We start from the raw sequence: 27,498 nt of genomic DNA on the forward strand, positions 1-27,498 counted from the left end.
ATGGTGCCCAGCCTACGTCCTGCCCTCCTCCTCCTCCTGCAGGTAAGATGCTTTAAGTCCTCTTCTCCCACAAGGGCCCTTCTGCCCCCTCCCCATCACCCCTGCGCCGTGCATCGACCGCGTTCTCCGCAGTGACTTTTCAATTTCTTTGAAGGGAAAAGTAAAAAGGGAAACCGCAACACAAAGGGCCCTCGGGAGAATTCCTCCAGTCGAGCCACTGGAGCTTGGCAAGAGCTCGTGATGCTCAGAAAGTATCAGGGAGGGGGGCTGAAGTGAGTGAAAGGACCATTTAAAGGGAGGAAAATTGCAGCCAGGTCCTCCTGAGCTCAGCCCAGGGCTCCCAGTAACTCCCAGCCTTGCACCTCCCAGCTGCCACCAGTTTCCCAGGCTGCTGGGAGGGGGTGGCCACTCTAGGGGTGTGATGGATGTGGACAATGCAAATACAGACTCCAGCTGTACCTCCCATAATTAATTTTCTAAGGAACCCTCTCCTTTACCGCCCTGCACCTGCAAAGCACAAGACTTTCTCTCTAATTTGCTCGCTGTGGAAATGTAGCCACTGCTAATTTTGCATATCTGCACAATATGCAAATGCTTTGTCAGAAGGATTATTCCTCCTCCTTGAGGGCTCATCAAGGAGGGAAACAGCTCAGCTTGTTTAAATCCCAAACTCTGGACAAATGAGATGAAGAGGTTTCCAGTGAAATCTTGAATTTTATTTGAACAAGCCTATAGTGGCAGCTAAACAAAATGATCAGGTTTTTGATAAAACCTCTGTGTCAAGGAGGGGTAAAAGAGCAAATCTGCCTGTCTGGCTGCAGAATGGTGTCTCAGTGGCCCAGCTGGGACTGCAGAGTTAGAACAGCAGATAAAGTGGAGGGAGAGCCCTCCCCACTGGCACCACTATGGCTCGTACCCTGCAGGCTGTGCACCCCACTGTGCACCTCACACATCAGCTGCACCTCTGGGCCAGGAAAGTTCTCACTAAATGATGAGAAGAGCTGATGTGCACCAGGATTCCCCCTGCTTAGTGGGTGTTGCTTCTAAAAACTCTTCTTCTGAGCAGCTGCTCTCTCTTATTGCTGCAATCCACTAAACCTGATTGGTAGGATTTATGGGAGCTCTTTTGCTGTTACATTCCCTGGTTCAGGTTTTGTTTGGCTCTGATGTAAGAAATAGGGTGAGACAGGGCAGGTTTTTTTCCCCCAGCCCAGGTCCTTCTTGGCCAGTCTGTGGAGACAGCACAGTGCAGTACGGTCATGTCCTGGTGGGGACAGCCATGTGAGCATGACAGCTCCTAATAACCTCAGTCAGCAAAAAGTGGTCCAAAAGAAGACCAAAGGTGCTGAGCTCCCATCCTCTGTCAAAGCTCCTTAGGCTCAGGGGAATCTCTTGCCATCCCCAGGTGTTCCCCAAGGATATTCTCCTTGTGAAGGTGGAGCAACAAGTCCTCACAAATCTTCCAGAGTTTGAGACAAAAACACCCCCGTGCTGGGGCTAGGACCAGGACGGGGGAGGGGGGGGGGGTGTCACAAAAACCAGACCAGACAAAGAGAAGCCTCTCCCAGCTGGCTTCAAAAAGAAACAGCCAATCTACAACCATCCCCCCCTTTGCAGTCAAGCTGTCTTATTTTTCCTTATAAATACATGCATTCAAAACTCAGATAATTTTCCAGAACAGTCCCAACCCTCTCCTGGGGACAGCATGGGCTAAAGGACCATGAAACTCCAGCTGTGAGTGCATCCCTGCAAACAGGTGTACCTAGATGCAGCATTGTCCTGCCTGTGAGTGCAGAGATCTGCAGCAGCCCAGCTCCAACCCAGAGCTCAGCAGGGACAAACCTCCTCTGCTGATACTGGGTTGGCACAGTTTAGGTGTTCCCCATGCACCTGGCTTGCACCTCCACTTTTGCATTGGTTTGCCCATGTTGCTTTACTGAATAGACATGCCTCAGGAGGTCGAACAGACAAACTAGGAGACAGGCAGCCAAACTTGCTGCCAAGTGCTCCCTGGCACCCTGCAAGTCATTAAAACAAACTAGAATAGTGATTAAAAATAAACCAGTCCACCTGCAGCTCTGTCAGGAGCCAATTACACTTCTGGGGCTTATAAACTGAAAAAGCATTTTATGAAAAATCAGGGATTGATGATGAGGGTGGGATAACTTCCCCTCTCCTCTCACTTGACCATCTCCAGCAGCAATAAACCCAAAAAGCAGCCCCTGCCCCTTCCATGCTCGAATCCTTGGATAAGATGCAGAGCTGCAGTTGCAGGGCATGCTGACCCTGGGGATCTCTTCCAGTCCTCGCTTTCCTTAAAAGCAGGAGTTGATTCAGTGTGTATGAAATCATCCCTGTGGTTTCGCATCTCTAGCAAAGAAGTGAATGGAAAAGGCACAGTCTGTTCCCAGAATAGCTGCACTGTCACCATAGGATGTATAGGAACACAATCAGAATATCCTGCATCACCAGCTCAACCCTGCCCTGAAATCCAGCTCTGCTCACCCAAAATCCTGCACAGGGTTAGCCTAGAAGTTCACTGTGAGTGACAAGCTCAAGCTGCAATTGAGTCTGCAGTGTTTAGAGAGGCTGCATCCATGGCTTTGTTGTGAGAACAGTTTTCGAACCCAAAGAAAGCACAAATCAACCCCCAAATCATGGAATTCCCTCACAAAGTGGAGCCCAGGAGCCATTGTCCGACACCTCAGAGCTGTCACTCAGGAGAGGGTGGCTCTTTCTGAAGATGGAATAACATACCCGGGGCCCATCTGTTGTTTTGCCTTTTTTCCCTAACTGTATTCTGAGCTATGAAGAGACCCTCCTTCTCTGCTTTATCTACAGTCACCCTCCTAGGAGCAGTCGCCTCCATTCCAATGGCCAAGGGCAAAGTGTGTTGGTATTTTGCAGATCACAGTCCCTCTTCCACCCTGAAATCTGCACTATCCACCCTGGAAAAGCAGTGGCAGATGCAGCTTTGGTGTGGCCAAGATTTCCTGAGCTGTGAATGTGAATAAACCAGAAAAAAAATTATGAGGAATTTAATTGTGGATGTTCAACCCTAAAAAGGTGATGGGTGAAGGAGGGGGTTTGGAGCAGTCAAGATGAGGGTTTTGGGACAGAACTGGAGGGGAAAATGTCCAATCCCAAACTGAAAATATCTGTCAATGCACAGGAGTTCCACATGTACAATCAGGAGGACAGTTTAATAAAATTGCCTTAGAAAAACAGCCCTCCCCAGGCTTGTGTCCATTACACCAATCTTTCTCAGCAGCCTTTGCCCCTGCAAATCCAGATCCCATAGGCGCTGCATGGATTGTGTGCCCTTCCCCAGCTTGATGATGCCTTTAGCTTCCAACATCCAAATGCCATTAGTCATTTTTTCACCTGTCCCCAAAAATTCATGTCTCTCTTGACAGATAAATGAAATCCAAATTATTTATGGCAAGCGAGGGAGACCTGAGCTTAATCCAGGAAAACCTTTAATTGCTCATAAATCAGTTTTTACAGGGCATTTATTTAGCCCTGATTGATATTCTTTTGTTAGGATCTGCATCCAGCACACTTGGAGAGAGACTCCAAACAGAATAAACACTCTCACCAAAGCTCCTGTTTACACACCACAGGGACTGGCCCTCCAATATAGATAAATTAATAAACTCACAGATTTTAATGCCAGATGGAGGAGGGAGATGTTCTCATTGCCTGCTCTCCCCCTGAGTAACACCAGCCATGGAAAATCCTCACACAAGTCTTGCTTTGAGCCTTGTTCCATTGCCTGAGCTTTGCCTTGATGTCTCGATGATAGCAGGGCTGGGGATGGGGCTCTGGAAGAGAAATGAAGGAGCAACGGGGACTTGGTAGGGCAGTGAAGGGGCTTGGAGGAACCCTGAGGTGATGGCTGGCAAAGCAGGTTACTGTCAAGTCCAAGACAGAGGTGTAAAGAGGGTCCTTCATGGACCAGATGCTGCTTGGAGGTTTCATTTGGAAAGTGTTCCAAGCGAAAGCCCTCAAGGTGGAGCAGGTAAGAAGCTCCCCAGCTGCAGAAAACAGTGCCTGGAAGTCAGAGGAGACAAAGGCAAAGAGATCCCCTGCAGTGAAGGCAGGAGACACAGGGGGGTTGGAGGCACCTCCAAGCACATTTGAGGGGCAGCTCTTTCAGTCTTTCAGGCTGTCAGGCCGCCTCCAGCTGCAGTCCTGGCAGGACGTGTGCTGCTCCCTCCCCACACCACTGATGCTGCTCTGCCATCTGAAGTTGGCATCCAGCTCTTTTAACACTCACTGTATTTAACACCCAATGTCTGGCACCTTTTGCTGCAGGCTCAGAGCCAAGAACAGGCTCCATCCCAGCCTAATGCCCCGGGGACCCTCAGCAAAAGTCCAGAGAGCAGCTGCTCAGCCCTTCCCTGCCCATGTGTTCCAGGAGGTCTTTCCTCTTCCACATCAAGTGCTGTAGTGGGCAGCAAGCCCAGCCAAGCCAGGGAGCAGAATTGAAGGGTCAGAGAGGTCCCTACAGCAAGGACAACTCCAGAGTGGATGGTGTTGTCCCCCCTCCCAGGAAGGTCACGGTAGCCACCATTGTCCACTGCTCCCACTGCCCTCCCCAGCTCTGTGCAAAGCCCCTGTCTCCCATGGCTTCATCCCAGGCTTCAATCTCGCTAATCGCTCCACTCTCCAATTACAGACCCTCGCACTAGACCTCCTAGATTGCTAATTAGGCTACAAGGCATCTATCTCGTGCTCAGAGCTGTCAGCCCTTCCTGCCATGCAGATCCCCTCTTCTCTGAGGCAACATTATAGTGCGGGGAGGGGGGGGAACGGGACACACATGCTTGTTTCCAGGTAGCACAGTGCGGGGGGTGATATTGCAGTTGGATGTGAATGTATTAATTAGTATCCATGGATTGCTTTGGAGAGCAAAAGCACCGCAAGGGGACATTAATTCCTAATTGTTATTAATTGAATTTTTCTGCCAGGTTAGTGGCAGGTCACAGAGACTGACGCCATGCGTGTGTGACTGTGCTGTTCACCCCCACAGCAGCAGCCAGACTCCCAGTGCTGATGAGCTGACACTGTCCTAGTCCATGATGCTGCATCTCCTGGCCCAGGGGACCTGCCATCGTCACAGGCACAGGAACAGCTGGGGGGTTTTTTGGAGCCCTGGTGGCACCAGGACACGATTGGCGTGTCCAGATTGGAGAAATCTGTCCCACACGGTGCCCCACAGCTTGAGTGACCTGCAGCAGGTGGTCCTCAGTGCCTCAGTTTCCCCTCTGGGACAGCCCTGGCATGGTGGGTGATGGGACACCAACCACAGCAGACGTTTGCTCTCTGCGGGATGCAGGAAACATGGGAGCAGTGTCAGCGTCTGAGCTGTGCAGTGAGGACTGGGGGGGCTGGTCCTGCTACAGAAAATGTGGGGATGAAAGGAAGAAGCTGGTGCTCTATGAGGTCCAAGACTAAACCAGAACCATGTCTGTGTATAAAACACGGATGTTACAGAGCCTGGAAGGGAGCTAAGGCAACAACAGGGGAGACAATGATGGCTCCTGATGAAGAAGAAGCTGCTGCCAGTACGTGCACACACGGGGCCCATGCAGCTCCTGGCAGGACCATCATCCATCCCTGTGGGAGCAGCTCCCCTGGCTAAGTGGGAGCACTGTGCAAAGCGGCTGCTTCCAGAGAAGCAGATTGCCTTCCTTCCCGGACAGCTGAGAGCTCAGCTGAGGCTCTCCAGGATTTTGGCAGGCTGAGAGAGGTCACAGAGGTGTTCCTGCCTGCAGAGCAGGATCTGCCATAGCTGTGTGAAGGCAGGGTCAGGAGGGCGGAGGAACACGGCCCCTCTCTGGCCCGAGCACGACCCACTGCTGTGTTGGGGCTCTTGAGGTGAGCTTGGCTCCTGGCCAGGCTGGGCCCTGCTGGGCACCATGTGGCATCTTACAGAGCAGCAATGCTCTGTCATGAGAAGCTCCTCAAGGACAGAGCTCTGACCTGTTCTCTCTGTAAAAGCGCAGGGAGAGGTTGCACTAACCCACAAAGAGCGAAACAGATAAAACAGCAACCAGCAATAAGAATTTTTTTCACTGGGCAAATCCCCCTGCAGCTGCCAGCACCCCTGCATATTCCCCTCAAAATGCTGACAGGAGTGGGACAAAACTCTGCCTCTACCAAGAGCTTTGGCCACACTGCAATAAGACAAGACTCAGAGCCTGGTAAAAAACTCTTAGTATTAGTTCTGATTTGGGGATCCTTTTTTTCCTTTTTTTCTTCCTTCTGTAGCTGTTTCAGCTCATTTACAAGGCCTGCCAAGAGCCAGTGACTGCTCCATCCACACCCCTCTCTGGCTGTTGCTTGGTCCATGTGCTGCTCAGTGCCAAGACCTCCTCTGTGTCTGGAAGGAGAATGTGCACTACCAGGCTGGAGCAGGCTGGGATTAGAAGAAACACATCCAATTAACACTTGAAAGCCTATTCAGATAGACAAATCATCCCAGGCATCTTTTGGGTAGAACCCTTCTATCCCATCTGCCAAAGTCAAGAGCCACCAGGTGTGGTGGGCACCAGCTGTTGGCATCAACACAGAGGGGAGCAGACTCCTTGCACCTTGATTCCTCCCTGTCTGGAGTTTGGGTGGTCTCAGCTTTCTGAAAGGAGACTCAGGAGGTGCTGGGCTTCTGTAGGACCAGCACCCAGGAGCTCCAAACAGCTCTTGCACCAGGGCAGGGTTGAGCAGCCAGATCCTCTGGGCCATCTGGAGCAGTCACACAAGGCAGTTATTCTCTGCTCCATTTATATGTCTGCCTGACAACTCTCTTGCTGTCAAAACCAGCTTCCCAAGGCAGTAAACAGTTGTTTGAAAAAGAGCAAGTGGGTGCTGAGCTTGTCTCTGTGTCTGAATAAATCCTGTTAATGCCTTGGTAAGGCATGAGGATGGCTGGGTGTGCCAGCAAGAGCAGACAGTGTTTCTATGGCTCAAGGACAAGAGGAGGAATGTCTTCTCTGTGTTCAAAGCAGTTTGCGAGGTAATGGCACTCAGGAAGGGGGGTCAGGCACTAGGAATCAGCCTGGCTGATGGGGAAGGCAGAGGTGGTTGTCCCCGCGGAGCTGGAAGCTTGCCTGCAAGCAGGGGAGGTGCAGTCCTTCCTGTCTTCAGGCTCAGGACTGTTTCCCAAGGGATCTGTATGTGATGTCTTTTGAGGTGCAGCTCTGTCATTTAATCAGTGACTTTTCTCCAGGGGGTTTGGTCACTCGCTGAAGGTGAAAGAAGTGGAATTGAGCCTCATCCATGATTAGTGCTGGTGAAGGAGAGGGGATGAGCCTGTGTCACCCTCTTGTGCAAAATATCAGGTCCCTTCCTCCCCTCATCTGGCACTGTGATGAGTTGTGAGACCACCAGCACCATCCCTCTGCCATCCCTGCAATCCCTTCATCCTGGCAATTGCCTTTCTCACTTTTAGTTTCTCCAAACTCCTTCAAAGGCACAATAATTCAATAATCATTTTTCCAAAATAGCTCCTTGTACAGAGTTTTAGCAGAGCTCGGTAGATCGTGGTCAGTGCTTTCCAACTCAATAGGAACGTTGGTGTTTGCTGACAATTCTCCTGGAAAAAAATACTTTAGCCAGAGCTGGTTGTGGATCAGAACTCCTTAAGGATGTGTATGAACATCTTCTCCCTGACAGCTTACAAGGCTGTGATTTCAGTAAGGGATTGAAAATCCAAGCGTGCTGTCAGGCTCATCATGTTTCCCCTGTCTGCTCTCAGGATTGAAAGATGGCAAACCCAGAAGTGTTGATTAAAATGATAAATAGGAGAGGTTCCATGATTCAGCAGGAGCTGCAGAAGGGTTTGCTATGGGGGGTATTCAAGGCAGGAGAGGATCACTGGGTGGGAAACAGAGCAGTCCCCCAGCCTTCAGCTCAGATAAGCACAGTTTCCCTAGGAAGCCATCCTGTAAATGGTACATGTCCGTTGTACAAGCTTTGGGGGTGGTACCCACCCAGACATGGGCAAGCTCAGATCTGACCCAAGGAGGCATTTGGGGAAGGGGAAGCAGCATATTGCACATATAACCCCACCCTGTCTGCTCTCTCCCCATGCAGGCATTTCTCCTCTGGGACAGCTGGGTTGCAGCCTCCATCCAGGAGCAGTACTGCGAGAGCCTGCCACCTGTCACCAACCACACTGGTGAGTGTCCCCCAGCCCATCTGAGCCACCCCCAGGGATCCAGTGCTTGCAGGAGGGTATCAGGCATGTCTCTGGGCTCATCTGCTGCTGCATGGATCCTTTCTGGGGAGGTGGGACGGATGTGCAGGTGCTGCATCACAGCCCTCTGCTGGTGCTGCTGCAGCCTCCTTGCAGGGTGACAGTGGTGGCAGATAGAAGGTGCAGATCTCAGGAGATGAAAACAGAGAAAATAAATGTCTATTGGGCAGAGGAAGAGATGGAAAAAGAGACATCAGGGGCTGGCTGTCTGTTCTATGCCATGCCCAGGGACACCAGGACTTTGGTCCCTACGTCCAGCCTCCTCTACCATCCCTCTGCCCAGGGATGATGATTGGAGGTTTTCACTTTTTGTGGAGACCATGTCACCAGTGCAGTGTGGCCACCATGGCTCCAGGCTCAGCTAAACTTTTGCCCCCCAGCACTCTGACATAGGTGCCATTGAGCACTTGGGGAGGCCACCAGTCACAAAGAGGTTCTGGGGACACGGCTATGGCCAGGGCTGGCTCAGCCCTGATGGGTGGGAGCAGCAGGTCATGGACAGCCCACTCCTACTCAACATTTTACATGGGTTTGATCCAATCAGGTCAGAGCTTGTGCCAAAACTGGCTTTTAGCCTATATTCAGGATGTGACTTGGATGTCACCTCAGCAGTGACAGGTCTGGTTCAGTGACAAGTTTTGGGGGAGGAGAAGTGTGAGAAGGAGTGGAGCTCACAGGGACAAGGAGAAAAGTTCTCTCCAGCTCTGGGATGCTGCAGTGTTGGATTTCCGTGACTGAATGAGAATCAGAGCAGGCACCAAGGAACTCTCTGTCAAGGTGATGGATGGCCACAGGACTGGGCACTGACAGGTGGCCACAAGACTGGGCACTGAGGAATGGCCAGGGGACTGGGCACTGACAGGTGGCCACAGGACTGGGCACTGAGGGATGGCCATGGGGACCCAGAGCTGAGGGATGGCTGCTCACCACCTAATAATAGCAGCATTAACAGCTCCTTTTTAACAAATCTCATCTTGGCACCAGCTGATCCAGTTTCTGGCCAAATCCAGGCTACCTTACCCTGCAAGAGGCTTCCCAAGCCCACGAGGTGGAGGCAGAAAGCCAGGGGACAGGAGAAGCTACCTGTGGAATGGCAATGCTTGGATGTCTGGTCAGAAAAGAAACTTAGTCATCACTCATGTGCTTTGCTCCCTGAAGGTTTCATCACTCTGCTCAGCGAGGGCCTGTCCTTGGCCAAGTTAAGCTGTGATAAATCGTGACCCAGGGCAGCAGGCAGGTCCCAGAGAATCCTCATGCCCAGCTCATGGCCTTTTCCACCCACTGCTGGAACCTCCCAAGCCCAAGGGAGAGGTCAGAAAGGGGGGAGAATTTCTGCTGTGGTTTGCTGATTGGTTGCCCTGGAATGACCACCTCAAGCACTGAGCGCTGCTTTCTTCAAGGATTGGGCTTTGCTCAGTGGGGATTTATCCACATGATTGCAAGCAGGATTTAGTGCACCTTGGTGTCCATCTCAATGGCAGAGGGGAGAACGTGAGGCTTCAGGTTTGCAAATTATCCATTGTTTCTACACATGCAACCTGCAATTCCTGAGCAACTCATTTGGATGGGGCTGGGGCATGTGAGAGCCACTTCCAGCTGGAGAAGGAGACTTGGAACAAGAGGCAGAAGTGAAACTAATTGTCTTATGTCTGCCTGGGAAGTGGAATTCAGCACCAGTCCTGGTCCTTGGGGTCCATTTAAGCCCTGCCTGATGGAGACAGCGATTCCCATGGAGGGATATTTACTAAACTGGAAACTTTGATTTGAGCTATTTAACATGACGAGTTGTTAGGATGATGCTAATGAGAATTGCAGCAGGGCCCTGAGACTTAATCTGTTAATGTCTTCACAACCCTTGGGAAATAACACATGCTGATAACACGAGCCCAGCAGTCCCCCAGTGCATGGCCCATCAGGGGATCTGCTGGATGCATGGACAGGTACTGCCTCTGTGTAGCATCCCTCCTCCAAAACACAGCCCACCATGGGCCCTCCTCCACTCCTGGGTCACCAGTCCCTTAATCTCTCAGTTTTAAAGATGATATATAGCTAGACAGTGATGTCACCAGGATGGCAGCATTCTCTAAGCATGTGCACTGAGCTGGAAAAGTCTCTGCCACAGCAGTGGTGTGGAGGGTAGACAGTAACAACAGGGTTGTTACTGTCCAGGCTCAGGGGGGGCAGGTGGTGCAAACTCTTATCCCAGGCACGGAGCACCTCAGCCTCACAGAGCTCTCCTGTCCTGCCCTCTCATTGTGGCAGCAGCTCTCTGGCCACAGAGAGAAACAGACCTTTCCCAGGCTGTGAGTAGATCAGAGAAAAGAATGAGAAACAATTCTTACCTTAACTTGCTGCACCTGGTGTTGTGAACATGTGGAATGTTTTATGGCAATTTGTTTACCAAAGGGTGGCTTATTAATTAGCCAGTGGTGATGGTGTTTGGATTGAAGGAACAATTAGGTCTACCTGAAGTGAACTAGGGTATAAAAAAAGCAATGGGTTTCTTAATAAAGAATAATTGATCTGCCTTCTGTAAATGCATAGAGTCTATGCTAATTATTATCCGGCCGGGGGCCCCCTTGCACAGACATCTTATCACCATGGTTTTACCCATCTTCCTTCAAGCCCCCAGTGCAGGGTGATATCCCTGGGAATTCAGGCTCAGTGTGATGCTCCAACTTGATAGCCTAGGTATCCATCAAAAATTCCTATCAGTGAGCCCCTGATTTTGGCTAGGACTGGGACAGGTGAAAGCTGCCTCCCACAGTAGCAGCGAAGAAGGAGTATCAGGCTGGACTTGAAGTCAATGTGGTGTATTCAGGAAGTCAGGTCAGCTGCATCCCCAAACATCTGTAAGCCATGAAAGTCTCAGATTAGGCTTGAAAAGGGACACAATGAGGATCAGCATCCCTTGTCTGGTGTGGACAGGTGCTGTCCCAAAGGCTCCCAGCCCATGGACTGACTCAGACCATGGATTTCTCTGGCTGATGATTTCAACTCTCCACAGTCTGTGTGCAGCTGCTTCTCACTGTGTCACAAAGTCAGTCAGGGAGGGACAAGGTCATTTCATCCACCAGGGCAAAGCATTTCCTGCAGCTGCAGGACTGCTTCCCTGGGGAGGGAAAGGAGAATCTGAGAAGATGGGAAAGCCTCTTCCTAATTAATAATAAGGCATTTCCAAAGCAGCTCAGCAGAAAGCACTCAAGCAGAACAAGCGTGGAGCACTCTCAAAGGGTTGTTTTGCCATTCGTGGCTCTCAAGCCTGGATCAGCCCAAGGAGTTGCCACCCAATTGCTCACATCCCCCTCTGGTCCTGGCTGCATGATCCACTCCTTTAAGCTTGTTGTCATGATGAATTCTTATCCTCAATCCTGTGTTTGTGCTCAGGAAAGGGAGGGGAGCACAGAAAATTCCTTGTCAGGAAAGAAATGTATCACGCCAGTGCCAATTCACCTAAAGAAAGAAAAATGACACCAAAGCTAAGCAAAAAAAAAAAAAGAAATGTCTGTGGGTTTTTAACAAGGTTTTTCCAAGGGGGAAAGGGAGAGTAGCTTTGCATTAAATAAGGCAAATCTAATTGTTCCAGATACAGCAAAATCCTTAGGCTAAGAGGCAGAGTGATGAGAACATATCCTTCACAGGCACTATCAGATAAGTTTGGTAACACCATTCACAACAGGTGACAATTTGACCAAGAGCCTTTCCACTCCAGCTCAGCTCCCAAAGCACTGATGCTGCTCCAGCAGGCCTCGTCCCACTGCTCTTTCATTCACTCACTAACTCCCCTGGGGTCAGTCTGGAATTTAAATTCATAAAGGTCAAATTAACATCAGCAACTCTTTTCAGTTTCATTGGCATTTCTCCCATCGAGGCAGAAATATTAATGAGGAGCTGAGCAAGGGTTAAAGATGTAGTCTAGGTAGGGACTTGAGGGAGAGACATGGTACTGAGTAGTTTTGGGAAACAAAACTTTCATTTATATGGAAAATCCTAGTGGATTTAAATATATACTGGTGTCAATAAGGCCATTCTGCTCCATCATCTGAGAAACAGGGATGTCAACAGCAACTCACTGATATTCATAGATTATACTGTAGTCGAGGAGGGAAGATGAAGAGGTTCTCCAGCAGGAAACTGTGTCCCGGCATGCCCCAGTGTGAGTAGCAGCTACAGCAGTTAAACTGTACTTTGGACTGGATGCAGTGAAGTTACTGCCAGAGACTGTTCAGTTGTAGCCAAACTAGAAGGCTCTGCTGGGAAAACTGCCAGGGAAGGATTTTGATGTTTCACTCACCCACCACCAGATCCCAGCCAACCCCAGGGAATAAAGAACTTCCTGCCACACTTAGTTATAAAACAACTCCAAACACTCTGTGGTTCATGTCAGGAGAACAAGATAAGCCCCAAACACAACCCATGACATTATATACATTAAATACATACATACATACATACATACATACATACACACACACACATATATGCTGTAAATCTGTACATGTAACATCATAAGTGACAACATTGAGCAGATGCATCAGATATCAACAGCACAAGCTAGGTTTGGTGCCTTTTATTTATTCTTCTCTGGAGCAGCAGCAAAGACCCAAGGGGACAGTCAGTGACGGTGAATAGCAACAAGTCAAAAATTCATTACAACGGCCCAAAGCTATCATAATGCTTAATTAGCCTGGGTAATTATTTTACATCAAGGATCATGGAACTTGAATGCTTGGGAGGATTTTTAAGGACTGGAGTCTTACAAAGGTAAATAGAAGCCCCCAATGCCACTGAAACCAGTGCTGGAGGCAGAGTGTAAGCAAGGATCTACTTTGAGGGAGCCACAGCTGCTCCCAGCCATCCTGAGCACTGACCCCCTGCTCACAGTGAAGGCAAACAGCTCCACCACCCCAATTTATACCCCATGTTAATATAAATTCTCCCCCAGTGCCATTTTCCTCAATGCTTCAAGGTGCTACTCAAGCATTTAACATCTGAGTGACTCTGCAGCTTGACCCAGCCACCCCTCCCTGGCACTTCAGCACCTGGAAGCAAAAGCATCCCCCAAAGGCAGCCCCTGTTTTGGGGCAATAAGGTGTGAAATGGGTCTTTCTTCTTCACTGCTTTGGTGGAGCTGCGTGGGAGGCATAAAGAGATTTTTGTACAATTTCGCAGTTGATGCATCAGACATCACAGTGAGTTGTATTTTGATTAGATGTGGAGATGAAGCCCTGATTGCAAATGCAAATATTGCAGCAGAGACACAGGGGACACTCTCAGGGAGCCAGAGGCTCAAGGCAGCAGCAGCAGCAATGAGGTCACAGAGGACATCATCAGGGCTGGACAGAGATGACTATGGCTGAAGAAGAGCTCAGGACAGGTAGTGATATGAGTTAACAACTTTCAGCTGTTAGGCTCTTGAGACACCTCAGATAAATAACCATATCACTCCCAGCCACGTAGTTCAGATTTCCATCATCTCTCCAGGCCCCTTTGCATTATAGAAGGGGACAGAGGCTTCATCCTTCCACCCCTCAGAGTGTCTGTGCATAGCAGCAAACTGGGACGTTGTGCTGGTGCACGGCTCTGCCCAGGGTAAAGCAGGATGTGTTTACCAGCACAGTTATGTGCTTTGCTTTACTCCTCTCCAGAGCATCCCAGCAATGGCTTGATGGTATGATAATACTTCAGACCTACTGGCACCAGCTCAAGAGCACTGTGGCCACACATCTGGTACTGCTGGACCAGGGTAAATATGATCCATACTCGATTTGGTCAAAATCTTTTGGCAGATTAGCTGGGAGTGGAGAGCTTTACCCTGCCAGGTGTCACATGGTTCCATGGCTTTAGTTCAGAGCCATATTGAAGGTCTCTGTGAGTGGTGGGAGCAGGCTGGAAAAGCATGTTTTCTTGAAACAGATGGACTATTGCTACAGTTATCCTGAGACAGTTATTGTGATATAGTTGTCTCAGTCTAAGTCCCTGGGCAGATACTTTTTTCTTCAGAAGAAGCTTTATATTGCTTCAGAGCAGCACAACGCAAAGGCAATAGGTGAGAAGGGATTGGAGCAACTTCCCCTGTGCCTCATTCCCTGTCTCAAAGTAGGCCTGCTCCTTCTTCCTCCAAACACCATGTTTCTGTGTGGAAAGAAGCCAAATTAGGGGAATTGAGTGCAGGTAGGAAATTCACTGACCTTTTGTGCTGTAAATCTGCAAAGACTAAACCTGTGCTGCCAATGGAGCTGAGAAGCCAAAGCACTCGCATGCAGAACCTGGAGAATAGTCTCCCTGCAAACACGGATGGGCCAGGGAGCAGGCAGGGAAGCATCCAGTACTGACACATATCATTTCCATGCTAAACAATGCTCTAAATGCTGGGAGCCAGGTGCCATTCAGGGGACCTGGAGCAGGGAGTTGTGCTGGGCAAAGGGGATGTTGCAGCCCTCATGGCACTCTTTGTCTTCATTGTTTTACTTATCACTTCCCCATCAGGGGAGGTTTTTTCTCTCTTTTGTGTATGCTGGAGAGAGCAGAAAGACCAGCATCTGCTTTCTGCCACTTTTCTTCATCAAGCCTTTCTCAGTGTGAGCCTGGGAAAATATTACGGCCACTCAGTAGATGAAAACGTGGTGGGACAGAGCTCCAAATGCTGCCAGTGGCAGCATGGGGGTGAAGCACAGGGAGAGGTCCAGGAGCATCCAACAGCCTGGCTGAGCATCTTCTCATCTGACTGCAGGCCCCCAATGTCACCCCACAGCACCACCCTGACCCATGAGGAGGGCTGAGCTCCTGGTGATGCTGGTGCACCTTCTCTGTGGTGGGACTGGTGGGACCCACTGGGTTTGGTGTCTGGTGGGATCCTGTCATGCCCTAATGAGAGTGCCAAGCAGCATCCCACCAAGTGCCTTGGAGAAAGGTGAAGATATTCAATCCAGCCTCAAGCAGAGGTATCACAGAATGATGCACCTCTGTCTGGCTACATCATTTCCATGAGTTTCTCTTGGGTTGGTTATTAATGGCATTGCTGTGGGTTTGTTTTACTGGTGGAGAGTATCATCACTGTTGCCCTCTGGCCCTGTTGACTTTTTAATTACTCACTTTTCCTGTTTGTCCTCCTTGAGCAATCTCTGTCTGCCCCCAGAACAGACCCTGAAATGCAGGAGGGAAACTGAAGCAAAAGACTATGCAAAGAAAATAGAGTTTGTGCCCAGACCTACCAGTCCCTTGAGGGTTTGTGATAGCTGCATGAGCTGCCATGGCCATTAGTACTGTGCAAGCCCCATTTTCCTGTGCTGCATTGTTCCAAATGAAGCTTTTACTGTTCCAGACATTCACGAAGCTTCTCACCTCAGTGGCTAACAGGGAGAGAACTTGCAATTTAACTTTGTCCTTAGTTCAAGTAATTACTGGTTGTTTTTCCCTTACAAGGATGAATGTTACCATAAAATTTTTAACTGTGACCCTCTATTTCTCTGTCAAATTTTCATCTAAACAACAAAGGAGCTCAATAAATTCAAATGGATGCAGGAAGGCACAGACATACATGTGAAAAAAGGCACCTTGATTCCTACAAAATACAGGCTTAAAACAGTTAATGTAAAGGGAACGTTGCCACAGCAACCCTACACATTAGCAAAGCTTAAAACAAAGGTCATTGTTAAAATTAATTTCTCCCTACAAGCTATGGTAGGCAGAAAGTAACACTCACCATCCTCTGATGCTTCCCCAGCTCACATGATTGGAAGCTGTTTTCCCTTGCTAAGATATTTGAAGACACTGAAAGCCCTGAAAATTTTCTCAGAGAACATCGCAAAATAACAGAGTCAATTTTTCAGATAATTGATGAAAACAAATATTCCTCCATAAAACCCATCATCATCATCATCATCATCAACAGCATTATGCTTTTTGTCCTTTAGTCACTCTTTAGCCAGCTCCAACCACAGGAATTTTTGGGAAAGGCATTCAAAGAACAACCACAAGTCCGGGGGAGGGGAAACGCTGTGTTTTTGCAACCAAGGAGCTGTGAATTGGGGTATTTTGTGTTAGGAAGTGGCAATTTCTGTCTCTGTGCAAGCAGCACAAACATCTCTTGTACCCAGGAGTGTTTTGGACTTAACTCTGCCTTTTCCAGCATCTCCTGCTCACCCATTTCCTGCTTACCTTAGACTGTAGTATATGGATATTGTAGCCATTGTGCTTCCGACCTCACTATGAGATGAGGCAGGGACATACTTAGCTACAGTACATGTTGTTCTAAATATACACAAATTATAAATTAAAAAGCCTGCAATCTGGCCTACCTAATGCCTACATTAGCACACTTGTGTAGCTGGGAAAAGCACACAAATCCTTGAAATCTGAAATAGCAGCAGCTTTGGAGTTTTCTACCTGAGAAAGACTGGAAGAGACAAACAGGAATGGCTGGAGATTTTGCAGCCAGGAGGTGTGAAATGTTTGGAGAGACTTAGAACCAGACTGGACACACCACTGAGGAAGAGCAAGTCTGGCTTATTGCCTGTTGTGGGGCTGGATGGCTCTGGGAAACCAGAGCCAGGGTGTTGCGGAAGATGAAACAGGAAAGCCTTACAAATATGATTGTCTGGCAAAAGATTTTGAGAATATAGAAACTATAAGCGAGATTGAAATGAAAGCTTTGAGATCCCTCAGTTACTGAACAACGGAAAAACAATGGTGTGGGTGGCTGAAGGCAATCCCCTTTGGATGAAACAATACCCTCTGCTTGCAGACAGGCCCAAGGGTCAGAGCAGACCCTGCCAGCTTGGCAGAAGGGGTCTGAAGAGTAGTTTTTAGGGTTTAAAATGTAGCATGGTATGGCAATGTAGTGATTTCTATAGGCTGTATGTAAATGCTATAGGATTTGTATGTTGTACTGGATTGGTTAGTGAGAATCAGAATATTTAACACAGAAGATGATTTATTGTATTGTAACGGGAACTTCAGTCTTTTGCTCCTGCTCTTACTCTTTACTTTTCTATGCTCTTAGCTCTTGCCTTTTACATTCTTACCCTCTCATCCTCTCTACCCCTCTCTTCTCTCGGGCCTGCTCCGAGCTGCAGCTGGCAGCTCCCAGCAGGGCCCTGCACCCACGCCCTTTGCAATAAACCCCAAGTTCCACGACCTGGCTTCAGAGATCTCTCATCTCCATCCGTCCCGACCGTGTTTCTCCGGTCTCACCTACACCAGGGGACTTGGAAGCCAGGTCTAAAACTAAGTTTGTGCCAGAACTGAGCTTAGACATTAGTTTAGTAGTTTACTGGCTTAGCCAGAAGTTTTAGACAGGACCAGAGTAATAGTTATTGTTGGATATGGGGTTACAATTGTTAAAGTTGCTAAGGCTTATGCTCACCAGGCCCTGTGGGAAGGCACAGCAGCAGGCCGGACGGGTGGGAGGCGGTTGAGGGCCGAGAGGCAGTTATGAGCAGGAGAGAGTCACTGAGTGACAGCTGGGAGTGAGGTTGTGATTGGCTGGAGGAACGCGTGGGCAGTGTAGGAGCAGGAAGCTGATTGGGTGACAGGATGTGTGGCCAGCAGCACTGCGGCCGAGCCAGCCAATGGGTGCCCTCTTTCTGTTAAGTTCTGTTAGGCCTGGGCTTGGTTTCAGTTATGTCAGGTGGAGATTAAAGGTATAAAAAGGGGCTGATTTTTTACAATAAGGCGATCTACTTCGATAAGGAGGTCTGTGTCGCTTTGTTCCCACTGCTACAAGTCATGCCCATGATGATTCAACCAGCCCTTGCAAGTCTTGCACAGGCCCCATCTGGTGCCTGCCCTGAGGGTTTTCTGGGGCCTGAGCTTGTGGTGACCCATCAGCTGATGCATCAGCCCCAGCTCTCCAGGCAAATCCTGACCTTTCAACAGCCTGGAAGTGGCCCATGGTGGCCCATACACTTCTGCTTTCTGCTAACCCTGTGCACTTTGTCCTTGCAGGTCCCCAGTGCAATGCCTCGGTGGACCTGATCGGCACATGCTGGCCCCGGAGCGCGGTGGGACAGCTGGTGGCTCGGCCCTGCCCCGAGTACTTCTATGGCGTGCGGTACAACACCACCAGTAAGAGGAGCAGCACTGCTGGGGACACAGCAGGCGAGGGTGCTGGGACACAATTGACAATACACCTCTGGAACAAAGCTCATCAACCATAAAGAAAACAGTACCTCAGGCCCCAGATTTCAGGGAGGATCGTTTCAGAGAAGCAACTTTATAAGCAGATCTTGGGAGGAGGAGAGGGTTGATGTCCCCATCTTGGGGGCACAGGCAGAGGAGTAATCCTGCCCTGCCCTTGAAGGGTGGTTACAGAGGCCTGAAGCTTCTGGCTGAGCAAAGACTGGGGGACTTTGAACGTCCTCCCTTCCTAGCACAGGTGGTTACACTGTCACTGCCCGGGACATGCTGGGAATAGAGGATGTAGTGATATGAAAAGTGCCCAAAGTCATTCCTAGCATAAGGCTGAATTTCTGACTACCCAAGTGCTGCTTGTGATGAAAGAAACACCTTGCTTCTCACAAAAAAACATAGATTTTTCCATCCTGCACATTCTTGCAGCCATGGAGGATGGCACAGACACACAGCTCCAGTTTTGTGGTGCCTCCTGTGCCGCTGTAGGAGCCTCTCTGCATTAATCACAACTTGAGCCTGTCTCTGAGCCCTTCCCACCCTATCACCCTGATGAGGCTCACAGCCTCCTGTAATGGTAGCCTGGTCTCACCCCAGTGCTGGCATTGCCCCACTGCTGACACCAATGACAGACTCTCTGGGGTGCCTGGGCCATTCCTTCCCAGTCAGCCTTGACGCCTACTGTCCTTGCTGGGAGGTAAAAAAGCTCCTAATCCAGGGAGAGAAGTGGAACTTCATGCTGCCATCTCAGCAGGGAGCCTGAGTTGGCACATGATCACCCAAGCAAACAGCAGAGTGAAAGAGAAGAGAAGAACTGGTGCTGCTTCCACTGCATCCCTGTGTGGCCCTGGAAGTGAGGAGGTGTTGGGGTCCCCCACTACCAAGGGCAGAGCTGGTGCAGACCCAAAGCTCTTGAGCGGGTCTGAAATATTCCAAGGATTTTGGTTTTGCAATTGTGACCAAAGCAGTAGCTGAGCTGCCGTCAAAGCAGAGGATGCCAGGCCTGGCCTGGTGCCAATGCCCTGCATTAGTGACAGTCAGGTCACATGCCTGTGCCTATCCCCATGCTCTGTTAACCCTTGGATGGGCATTCTCTCTTTCAGATAATGGGTACAGGGAATGCCTTGCGAACGGGAGCTGGGCAGCACGTGTCAACTACTCCCAGTGCCAGGAGATCCTCAGTGAAGAGGTAAGAGCTTGGGAGTCCCTGGGCTCTTGGCAGGAGGGCAAGAGACAGATGATGGAGTTTTGAAAGGCAACAACATCCAGGCCATGAATGGCCCATAGGAGCTGAGGGCTGAGCATGCAGCAACTTTTCCAGTGATAAAGTTGGCACGTGGCAATTATGACCCCTTCTTGATTTGCTTTTTTATTCTCCATCAGAAATAAAGCCATGCCTGTTTCCATCCCCATTAAAAATCCAAGAGGATTGGCAGGGTGAGGTCCTCAGGGCCTCTGGGTACAGATCAGCCCTGTCACTTTCTTGCAGCTCCCTCCACTCAGTGAAAACCCCATCCTTCCCTGCTGGCAATGAAATAAAGGAAATATTTAGGAATCTGAAAGAGATACAAAAATGGGGATCAAGCCCCTGAGTAGATCAAGCCACCCCCTGAAGCAGAGAAGAGCTATGAGTTTTTCATTTGCAGTTGATATCAACTCTGATATTTAACATGCTGATATCTCTCGCCAGGAATGTTTTTTTCACTCACTTAATTACTTATTTACCAATTGGATGAGTGCCTAAGAGCAGGCGTGATCAATTAATTCAATTATCACTCACACTTTCCTCTGTCCAAATTCATCTTAGCCTCTCAGTTGCCCCCAGGGCAATGGGGGATGAATTGAGATATAAGATTCCAGGGAGCTCAACTAAGTTCCAGCAGGGTTTCCCCAGAGGAGGGCTTGGGATGTCGCAGCATTGAGCCATCCAGTGAGCTGTTCTGGTACTAGTGAGATGTGAAACTAGGCTGGTGCCTCTCCTTCCCACATTAGCCCCATCTCCTTCCATTCCCACTGTCCTGTCCCAGGGTGAGTTCCAATTGCTTCCTGAAAAAGGGCCCAGAATTTGAGGTGCAGCTGCCAAAGGTGATGTGGTGGAGAAGCTGGGTTTGTGCTAGTAGCAGGGCTGCTGTTGACCCTCTGCCCATCTCCCCCACTCCCAGAAGAAGAGCAAGCTGCACTACCACATCGCTGTCATCATCAACTACCTGGGCCACTGTGTTTCGCTGGGGGCCCTCCTCGTGGCCTTTGTCCTCTTCATGCGCCTGCGGTGAGTAACAAACCTGCTGCTGTGTTCCTGCAAGGTCATCTCAGGCAGGGATGGACCCAGCTCCTCTGCTTTGCCATCTACTCTGCCACAGCCATTGCCCTCCTGGCCAGAGGGATCCTGACTATCTCAGGGTTGTTTTTCTTTTGCTGCTTTTTTAAGGCATCTAGTTATGGAGGCAGAGGGTCCTCCTTGGTGCCTTCCACCTCCTGGTCTTCTTCCTGACCCCCTCACCCAGGGCATGGTCCCAGCAGGTCACCCTTGGGGTCCCAACTGAGACACTCAGCTGCACAAACAGCACTGTCCCCAGTCCCCCTGCTCTGATGGTGCCTTGTTCCACCCCTCTCCAGGAGCATCCGGTGCCTGAGAAACATCATTCACTGGAACCTGATCACAGCCTTCATCCTACGCAATGCCACGTGGTTCGTGGTGCAGCTCACTATGAACCCAGAGGTGCATGAGAGCAACGTGGTAGGTGCAGCTCTTCCAGGCTGAGCCCAGTCCTGAGCAGCTGGGGGGGTGTGAGGACCCTGGAGATCACAGAAACACAAAGTGGTTTGGGGCTGAAGGGACCTTAAGGATCATTTCGTTCCAACCCCCCTGCCATGGGACACCTTCACTATCCGAGGTTGCTCCAAGCCCCGTCCAACCTGGCCTTGGACACCTCCAGGGATGAAGCAGCCACAGCTTCTCTAGGCAGCCTGTTCCAGGGCCTCACCACCTTGCCAGGGAAGAATTTCTTCCCTAAACCTACTCTCCTTCAGGTTGAAGTCACTAAAATGTGGCTACAAAAGCAAGGTCAGAGGACAAATAGGGCTGGCTGGTGGCTGGCAGGCACCCCATGTGTATGAGAAACACAGTTTTGATTGCTCTGCCGGGGTCTGTGCTGCTCTGTGCATCAATTGCATCACTGTGACACAGAGCTTGACAGGCTCCACATCTCCTGACAGGTTTGGTGCCGCTTGGTCACTGCTGCCTACAATTACTTCCATGTCACCAACTTTTTCTGGATGTTCGGCGAGGGTTGCTACCTGCACACGGCCATCGTGCTCACGTACTCCACGGACAAGCTCCGCAAGTGGATGTTCATCTGCATCGGCTGGTGTGAGTGCCAGCCTTCCCCTCACCCAATGGTACCCAGGGTTTAGTGATGGCTGATGCCCCCTCCAGCCTCTGCTCCAGCTCTTCTTGCACACAAAGAGCTGCGAAAAGGGTGCCAGGAGCAGGAGGATGGACACTTGATTTGCACGGACACCTCATCTCACTGGGTCTTTTTTGTGTGAGAGGACCCCTGTTATACTGTGGTTTTGTGGCAACCTTGCACCTCTGAGACTCACCTCTGTGTTCCCCTGCAGGTATCCCCTTTCCCATCATCGTTGCCTGGGCCGTTGGGAAGCTCTACTACGACAATGAGAAGTGAGCCTGATTGCTCTTATTCCTCTATTCTTTTTTCTATCCCAAATCCTCAGGGATCAGCTGTGTCAGGAATTCTGTCAGGGAGGAAAAAAAGGATAATGTTCTTCCATTCTTTCTTTTATCCCACCTTTCACCTCTCTGCAGCACAAGTCCTGCCCCTGCTGGTTTTCCCTCAAAAGGCAAATGTGATTTTTAATGGGAAAAAGATATTATACCAGATTTCCTACAATAGGTTTGCTAAAGGGAGCTGGGTTTTAACTAGCAGAGATCTAAATTACCCCCACCTGAGCCATTTTCACAGACACCTGCTGATGAAGGTCTTAACAGGTACCTGAGAGTTCATCCCAGAGTGGGAAGTTCAAAGTAGCCCGTTGAGATGAATGGCAGCTGGCTCTGTTTTCCAGAGGTAGTTTTCCCTGCTGACTGCAGAAGTGCCGTGCCACTCACACAGGCACTGATTGAATAACCCTGACAAGGTTATCTACCAGGACAGAGATAAACCTGTGTGAGCTCCTGCCGGGTTTGCTGAGGACAGAGCTAACCCAGACCTGTGTGCGAGGTTATGGAGAATCATGGAATATCCTGAGCTGGAAGGAACCCACAAGGAACATCGAGTCGGAGTCCTGGCTCTGCACAAACACCCCAACAATCCCACCCTGTACATCCCTGAGAGCACTGCCCAGAAGCTCCTGGAGTTCTGGCAGCCTCAGGGCTGTAACCATTTCCTGGGGAGCCTGTTAACTGCCCAAGCACCCTCTGGGGGAAGAACTTTTCCTGATATCCATCCTAAATTCCCCTGTGACACAACCTCAGACCATTTCCTTGGGTCCTGCTCCTGTCACAGGGAGCAGAGATGGGGGCTATCCCTGGGGAGGGGCTGCAGCCCCTGATGAAGTCTAAACTCAGTCACCTCTGCCCCAGCTGAATATTCCAAGTGTCCTCAGTTGCTTCTCATGTGGCCCCTCCAGACTGCTCCCCATCTTCATGTCCCTCCTTTGAATGCTCTCTAATGGCTTCAGATCTTTCTTACATTGTTGTGCCCAAAACTGCCCCAGGATGCAAGGTGAGGCTGCCCCCATGCAGAACAGAGTGGGGACAGTCACCTCCTTTATGAGGAGGGTGTCCCTGCTTGTCCTGCAAGAACCAGCTCCCACATCCGTATGGGGCCCATCAACACTCCCACAAGCCCCCACACACCTCCTTTTACTGAGTTCCCAGGGAAGCTATTTCACAATGGCTGCAGCAGTTTGAGTTTTAGTGCTTTCACCTCACAGACAGTGACTTACAGAGACTGCAAGGACAGGTCACTCCTATGTCAGGCTTGTCCTTGTCTTGCAGGTGCTGGTTTGGGAAGCGAGCAGGTGTTTATACTGACTACATTTACCAAGGCCCCATGATCCTGGTGCTTCTGGTAAGAGGAAAGTGACCTTTTGTGTGCTAAATAGAGGCCTTCTGTGTGCAGCTGGGTCACAGCTGCTTCTGTACAGGGTATTGCCCCCCCCTCCTTTAGCATCCTTCTGCTGGGGCTGGTTCTGCTGCCCCACAGCAGCAATGCCCCTCACCCAAACTGCCCCTTGAGTAATTTTGGTCTCGGGGTGGGCTGCAGAAGGAGCCTGGAAACCTCACTCTGACAAGGGCGTCCAATCACCAGACTCCAACATGCCCCATGTCCCTCCATCCTTGCCATGGCACTGTTTTGGTGTGGGTGGATGTTTTGCCAAGCATTTGCAGAAGCCTGGGATCCTTGACTCCATTACCTGATACTGATTCCACCTCTGTTCCTGGTCCCCAGCTGAGTAGCTGTACTTGATCTCAAAGGGTCATATGGATGGGGCTTTGTCTTTTAGGGACGGACAAAGAAGAGCAGAGGTGGCAGGTCATAGGCTGGGGGTCCAACCTGTGTTTGCAGGGGGAAAGCCATGCACAAAGTCCCAAAACTATTCCTTCCTCCTTGGCCAATGCTGAGAAAACTCAAGGGAGTAAAAATTACTGGCATGATGGAATAATTGATCCTGCTTCCCATTTCTTAGCCTGACAGGCAGCCAGACCACTACTAAGTCCTGTCAATTGTGCTCAGCTCCAAAGACTCCTTCCTGTTCCCTCATTAGCAATTTGGCAGCCAAGAGAGTGACCAGGCAGACCCTGGATGTAATGGCATCCACTCTCTACCTTAGATTCTTCCCCTCTCTCTGCTTTTTCACCTTCAGTCATTCCTTTAGCACTTGTCCTTCCTTGGCAATCTCCTGGCACGCCCTGCTGCCCTGAACCCCTGACCAAACTCCTAAATCTTACACTTCAAGTGTTTTTAAAATAGGCAGACATCCTCTCATGGTACATGGAAGATTGGGTTCAAGAGGAAACATTCCCATTTCCCCTGGCTCCCCCTTCTCTCCCCCCGCCGTTGCAGAGGAAATGGGAGGAAATACTGAGGGAGCAGACACTAAGCAGTGACCCTGTTCCTCCAGATCAACTTCATCTTTCTATTCAACATTGTACGAATCCTCATGACAAAGCTCCGAGCTTCAACCACATCAGAGACAATCCAGTACAGGTAAGAGCATGAGCAACCCTGCTGAAAGTCAACCTAGGAACTGGGTTCTCTCATGATTAGTGGGGATGGGAACAGCCCCATTAGCCAAGTAGCAAGGGGATGGGAGTATGGAGAGACACCTAAGGGCACCTCAAATGATCTTTAGAGGCACATGGTCATTAAATCTGGCCAGGGAGAACCTCATGATGTAGAGTGTGGATGGCTGTTTCTGCCTTTGAAGTGAACTCCTGGGATTTGAGTCTCTTTGCAAAAGCCTGTTCTGGTGGGACCTGATGAGCTCTCCAGGCTGGAAGCTGCAAATCCTGGCATGGAGGTGAGAATTAAATCACTGCTTGACAGAAAAGAAAAAGCTGAGGAAGCTGATGAATCGATACCACCCCAACACCTCCTTGTAAAGAAGAAGGCAGTACTCCCACAGCACAAGGCAGGAAGATTTAACCCCTCCTTGCCTGTTGGGGAATATTTTGCAGTAAGAGGTGCACGGTCAGAGCAGCTCCCCAGAGTACCTGAGATAGAAGACACTTTGGGCTTCATCATTGCCTCTGTCTGGATCATTTTGTGGGCAGGAATTGGGGAATCTCATGGTATGCCAGGTCAAGAAAAGCTGTTTTGAGGTGGAGGGTGGCTTTTACAGCTGAGAAAGTGTTGTCTTAGATATCATGAGTTCTATTGTCATTATAATGCAAGGATTTCATATCGCAAGAGCTTCATACCTCCTCAAAGTTTCTGGCAACACAGCTCCTCTATACACTGTCTGTTCCTGGTCCCTACAGCAGTCATCTGACTCCTCTCTCCCCAGATCCCACCAATCCACTCTTCTATACCACTTGTTCTTATTAGCTACCAGTGTGGCCTGTTAAGATCAGGCCTGCTTCTAATCTTTAGTAATTGGTCCAGCTGCATCTCATTGGGGGATAAGATTACCTTCTATACCACCTTCATTTACCCATACTGTATCCCCATACAAGAAAGGAAAAATTCTGGTTCTATTATTGGGAAAGCTACACCAGTGAATGTGCTGTACTATAGTTTTCCATCTCCTGTCCTTGGTTCCCTTCAGCTCCTTCATGTCATCAGCCCATTTGTGTCACGGACTGTTCTCTAAATCAGAGATACAAAACAGGTCCCAGCCTCCCTCCCTGCCCAGCTCAGACCCTCCAGAGATGACCATCTGCTGTTAATCTATCCATTAACAGGATTTTTAAGCAAAAAGTCATGACTTTTGTTCTCATCCCCTGATCCAAAAGAATGAGGTGCCAAGCCCCAATCCTTCCCATATCCTCTGTATCAGCACTATGACTTTTCACAAACTGTACTTGTAATTTCATCAAGATATCAAATTAATTACCTGAGATAAGGTTTTCACAAACTTGTGTTGAAGGGTATGAGTTATTATACCCTCCTTAATTCCTTTTTAATTGAGCTGTAGATCAGCCACGCAATCATTCCATGCCAGCTCAAGGTCAGGCCTCTGCTCTCCACTGCTCTTTTCTGGGTGGAGAAGCAGAGCAGGGGCCAAGTGCTCAAACCAGCCCAGTCCCTTGGGAACTGCACTGGAAAACCAATGGATGGAGCCCAACTTGGCTCCATCCTCCCCTACTCACTGATTTTCAAGTCCAAGCAGACCAGTCCAAGCCATGCTCGTGCTGGGAGTGGGATAGGCAGAGTCCTTGTGCCCAGGGCTGCACTGTAGCAGCTCAGGTCCCTGTTTTCTCTCTAGGAAAGCAGTCAAGGCCACACTGGTGCTGCTGCCCTTGCTGGGGATCACCTACATGCTGTTCTTTGTCAACCCTGGGGAGGATGAGATCTCCAGGATAGTCTTCATCTACTTCAACTCCTTTCTGGAGTCTTTCCAGGTAATCATCCTTCACACTGGCTCCTATCCCAGTCCTCTCACCAAGGAGGAGCCCATCCTGGCTAGTGCCTCATTCCACTTCTGCCCCTTCCTAAAACCAGACATCCCCAAACCCCAGAGCTGTTCCAAAGCTCCTGGCTCGGGGGTACCTGTTTGCTGTGACTCTGCTGCTTGTCTATTTCCAGGGCTTCTTCGTCTCTGTCTTCTACTGCTTCCTGAACAGTGAGGTGAGCACAATGGGCTGAGTTTTTTGGGGGGACGTCTACACCCTTCCTTGCAAGCAGACAAGTTCAGTATAAGGCTCTACTGCTGCACACGGCTTGGAGGCTAGTCCCTAATTCCCCATCTGAAGGTCTTTGGTGATCAGAATTAGTGCTTCACCTCCAGCCCCAGGTACATCTGCAGCCCCTGATTTTACCCAGACAGGAATGGCTGCTGTCTCCTCCTCTCAATGAGGAAAATCCACCCCCAAGGACAGATGCTCTCATGGTGCACCTGTGTGATTTGGTGCAGCAGAGCCAAGGGCCCTCCCCATCCCAGGGAAATCCTTCCCCAGGGTCAGCCCCATGCACATGTGGATTGCACATGGATGAGGATATCTCCCAGACTCTGCCCCAAAACACAAACGGCAGAAAGCAAAGGAGCTGAGAGTAGAAGTGAATCCTGGGGCCAGATATCTGGGCAGCTCTTTCCTCTGCCTCCTCCAAATGCTCCCACACCTTTAGTGACTCAGGAAAGTTTACCCTGCATGAATCTGTTTTGTTAGTAAATCACATATCATTAATCCATTTTTGGCTGGAGGACTGAGGAGAAGGATGGCTGGTGCCTCTGCACAGCCTCTGTGTGATGACCAAATGTCCCTCGTTAATCTCGCCCAGGTGCGATCGGCCGTACGAAAGCGCTGGCACCGGTGGCAGGACAAGCACTCCATCCGTGCCCGTGTGGCAAGGGCCATGTCCATCCCCACCTCCCCCACCCGTGTCAGCTTCCACAGCATCAAGCAATCCACGGCTGTCTGA

General features: G+C 49.9%; 1 protein-coding gene across 2 annotated transcripts; it reads left to right on the top strand.

The window, feature by feature from the left end:
- CRHR1 (corticotropin releasing hormone receptor 1) lies at window positions 1–27,498 on the top strand (the record flags this gene model as incomplete). Of its 2 annotated transcripts, none has more annotated exons than XM_084222297.1 (13): window positions 1–42; window positions 8,098–8,182; window positions 18,209–18,328; window positions 19,495–19,628; window positions 20,554–20,660; window positions 21,008–21,128; window positions 21,608–21,761; window positions 22,013–22,073; window positions 23,412–23,484; window positions 24,539–24,624; window positions 26,345–26,480; window positions 26,665–26,706; window positions 27,358–27,498. In XM_084222297.1, the coding sequence occupies 13 exons, from the start codon at window positions 1–3 to the stop codon at window positions 27,496–27,498; spliced, it is 1,302 nt and encodes a 433-aa protein (XP_084078423.1). The 2 variants fall into 2 exon arrangements, with proteins under 2 accessions (XP_084078423.1, XP_084078424.1); XM_084222298.1 differs by having other exon boundaries at window positions 19,495–19,580.

This window comes from Fringilla coelebs, assembly GCF_963513975.1.
Source record: "Fringilla coelebs genome assembly, chromosome: 27".
Classification (NCBI taxonomy): domain Eukaryota; kingdom Metazoa; phylum Chordata; class Aves; order Passeriformes; family Fringillidae; genus Fringilla; species Fringilla coelebs.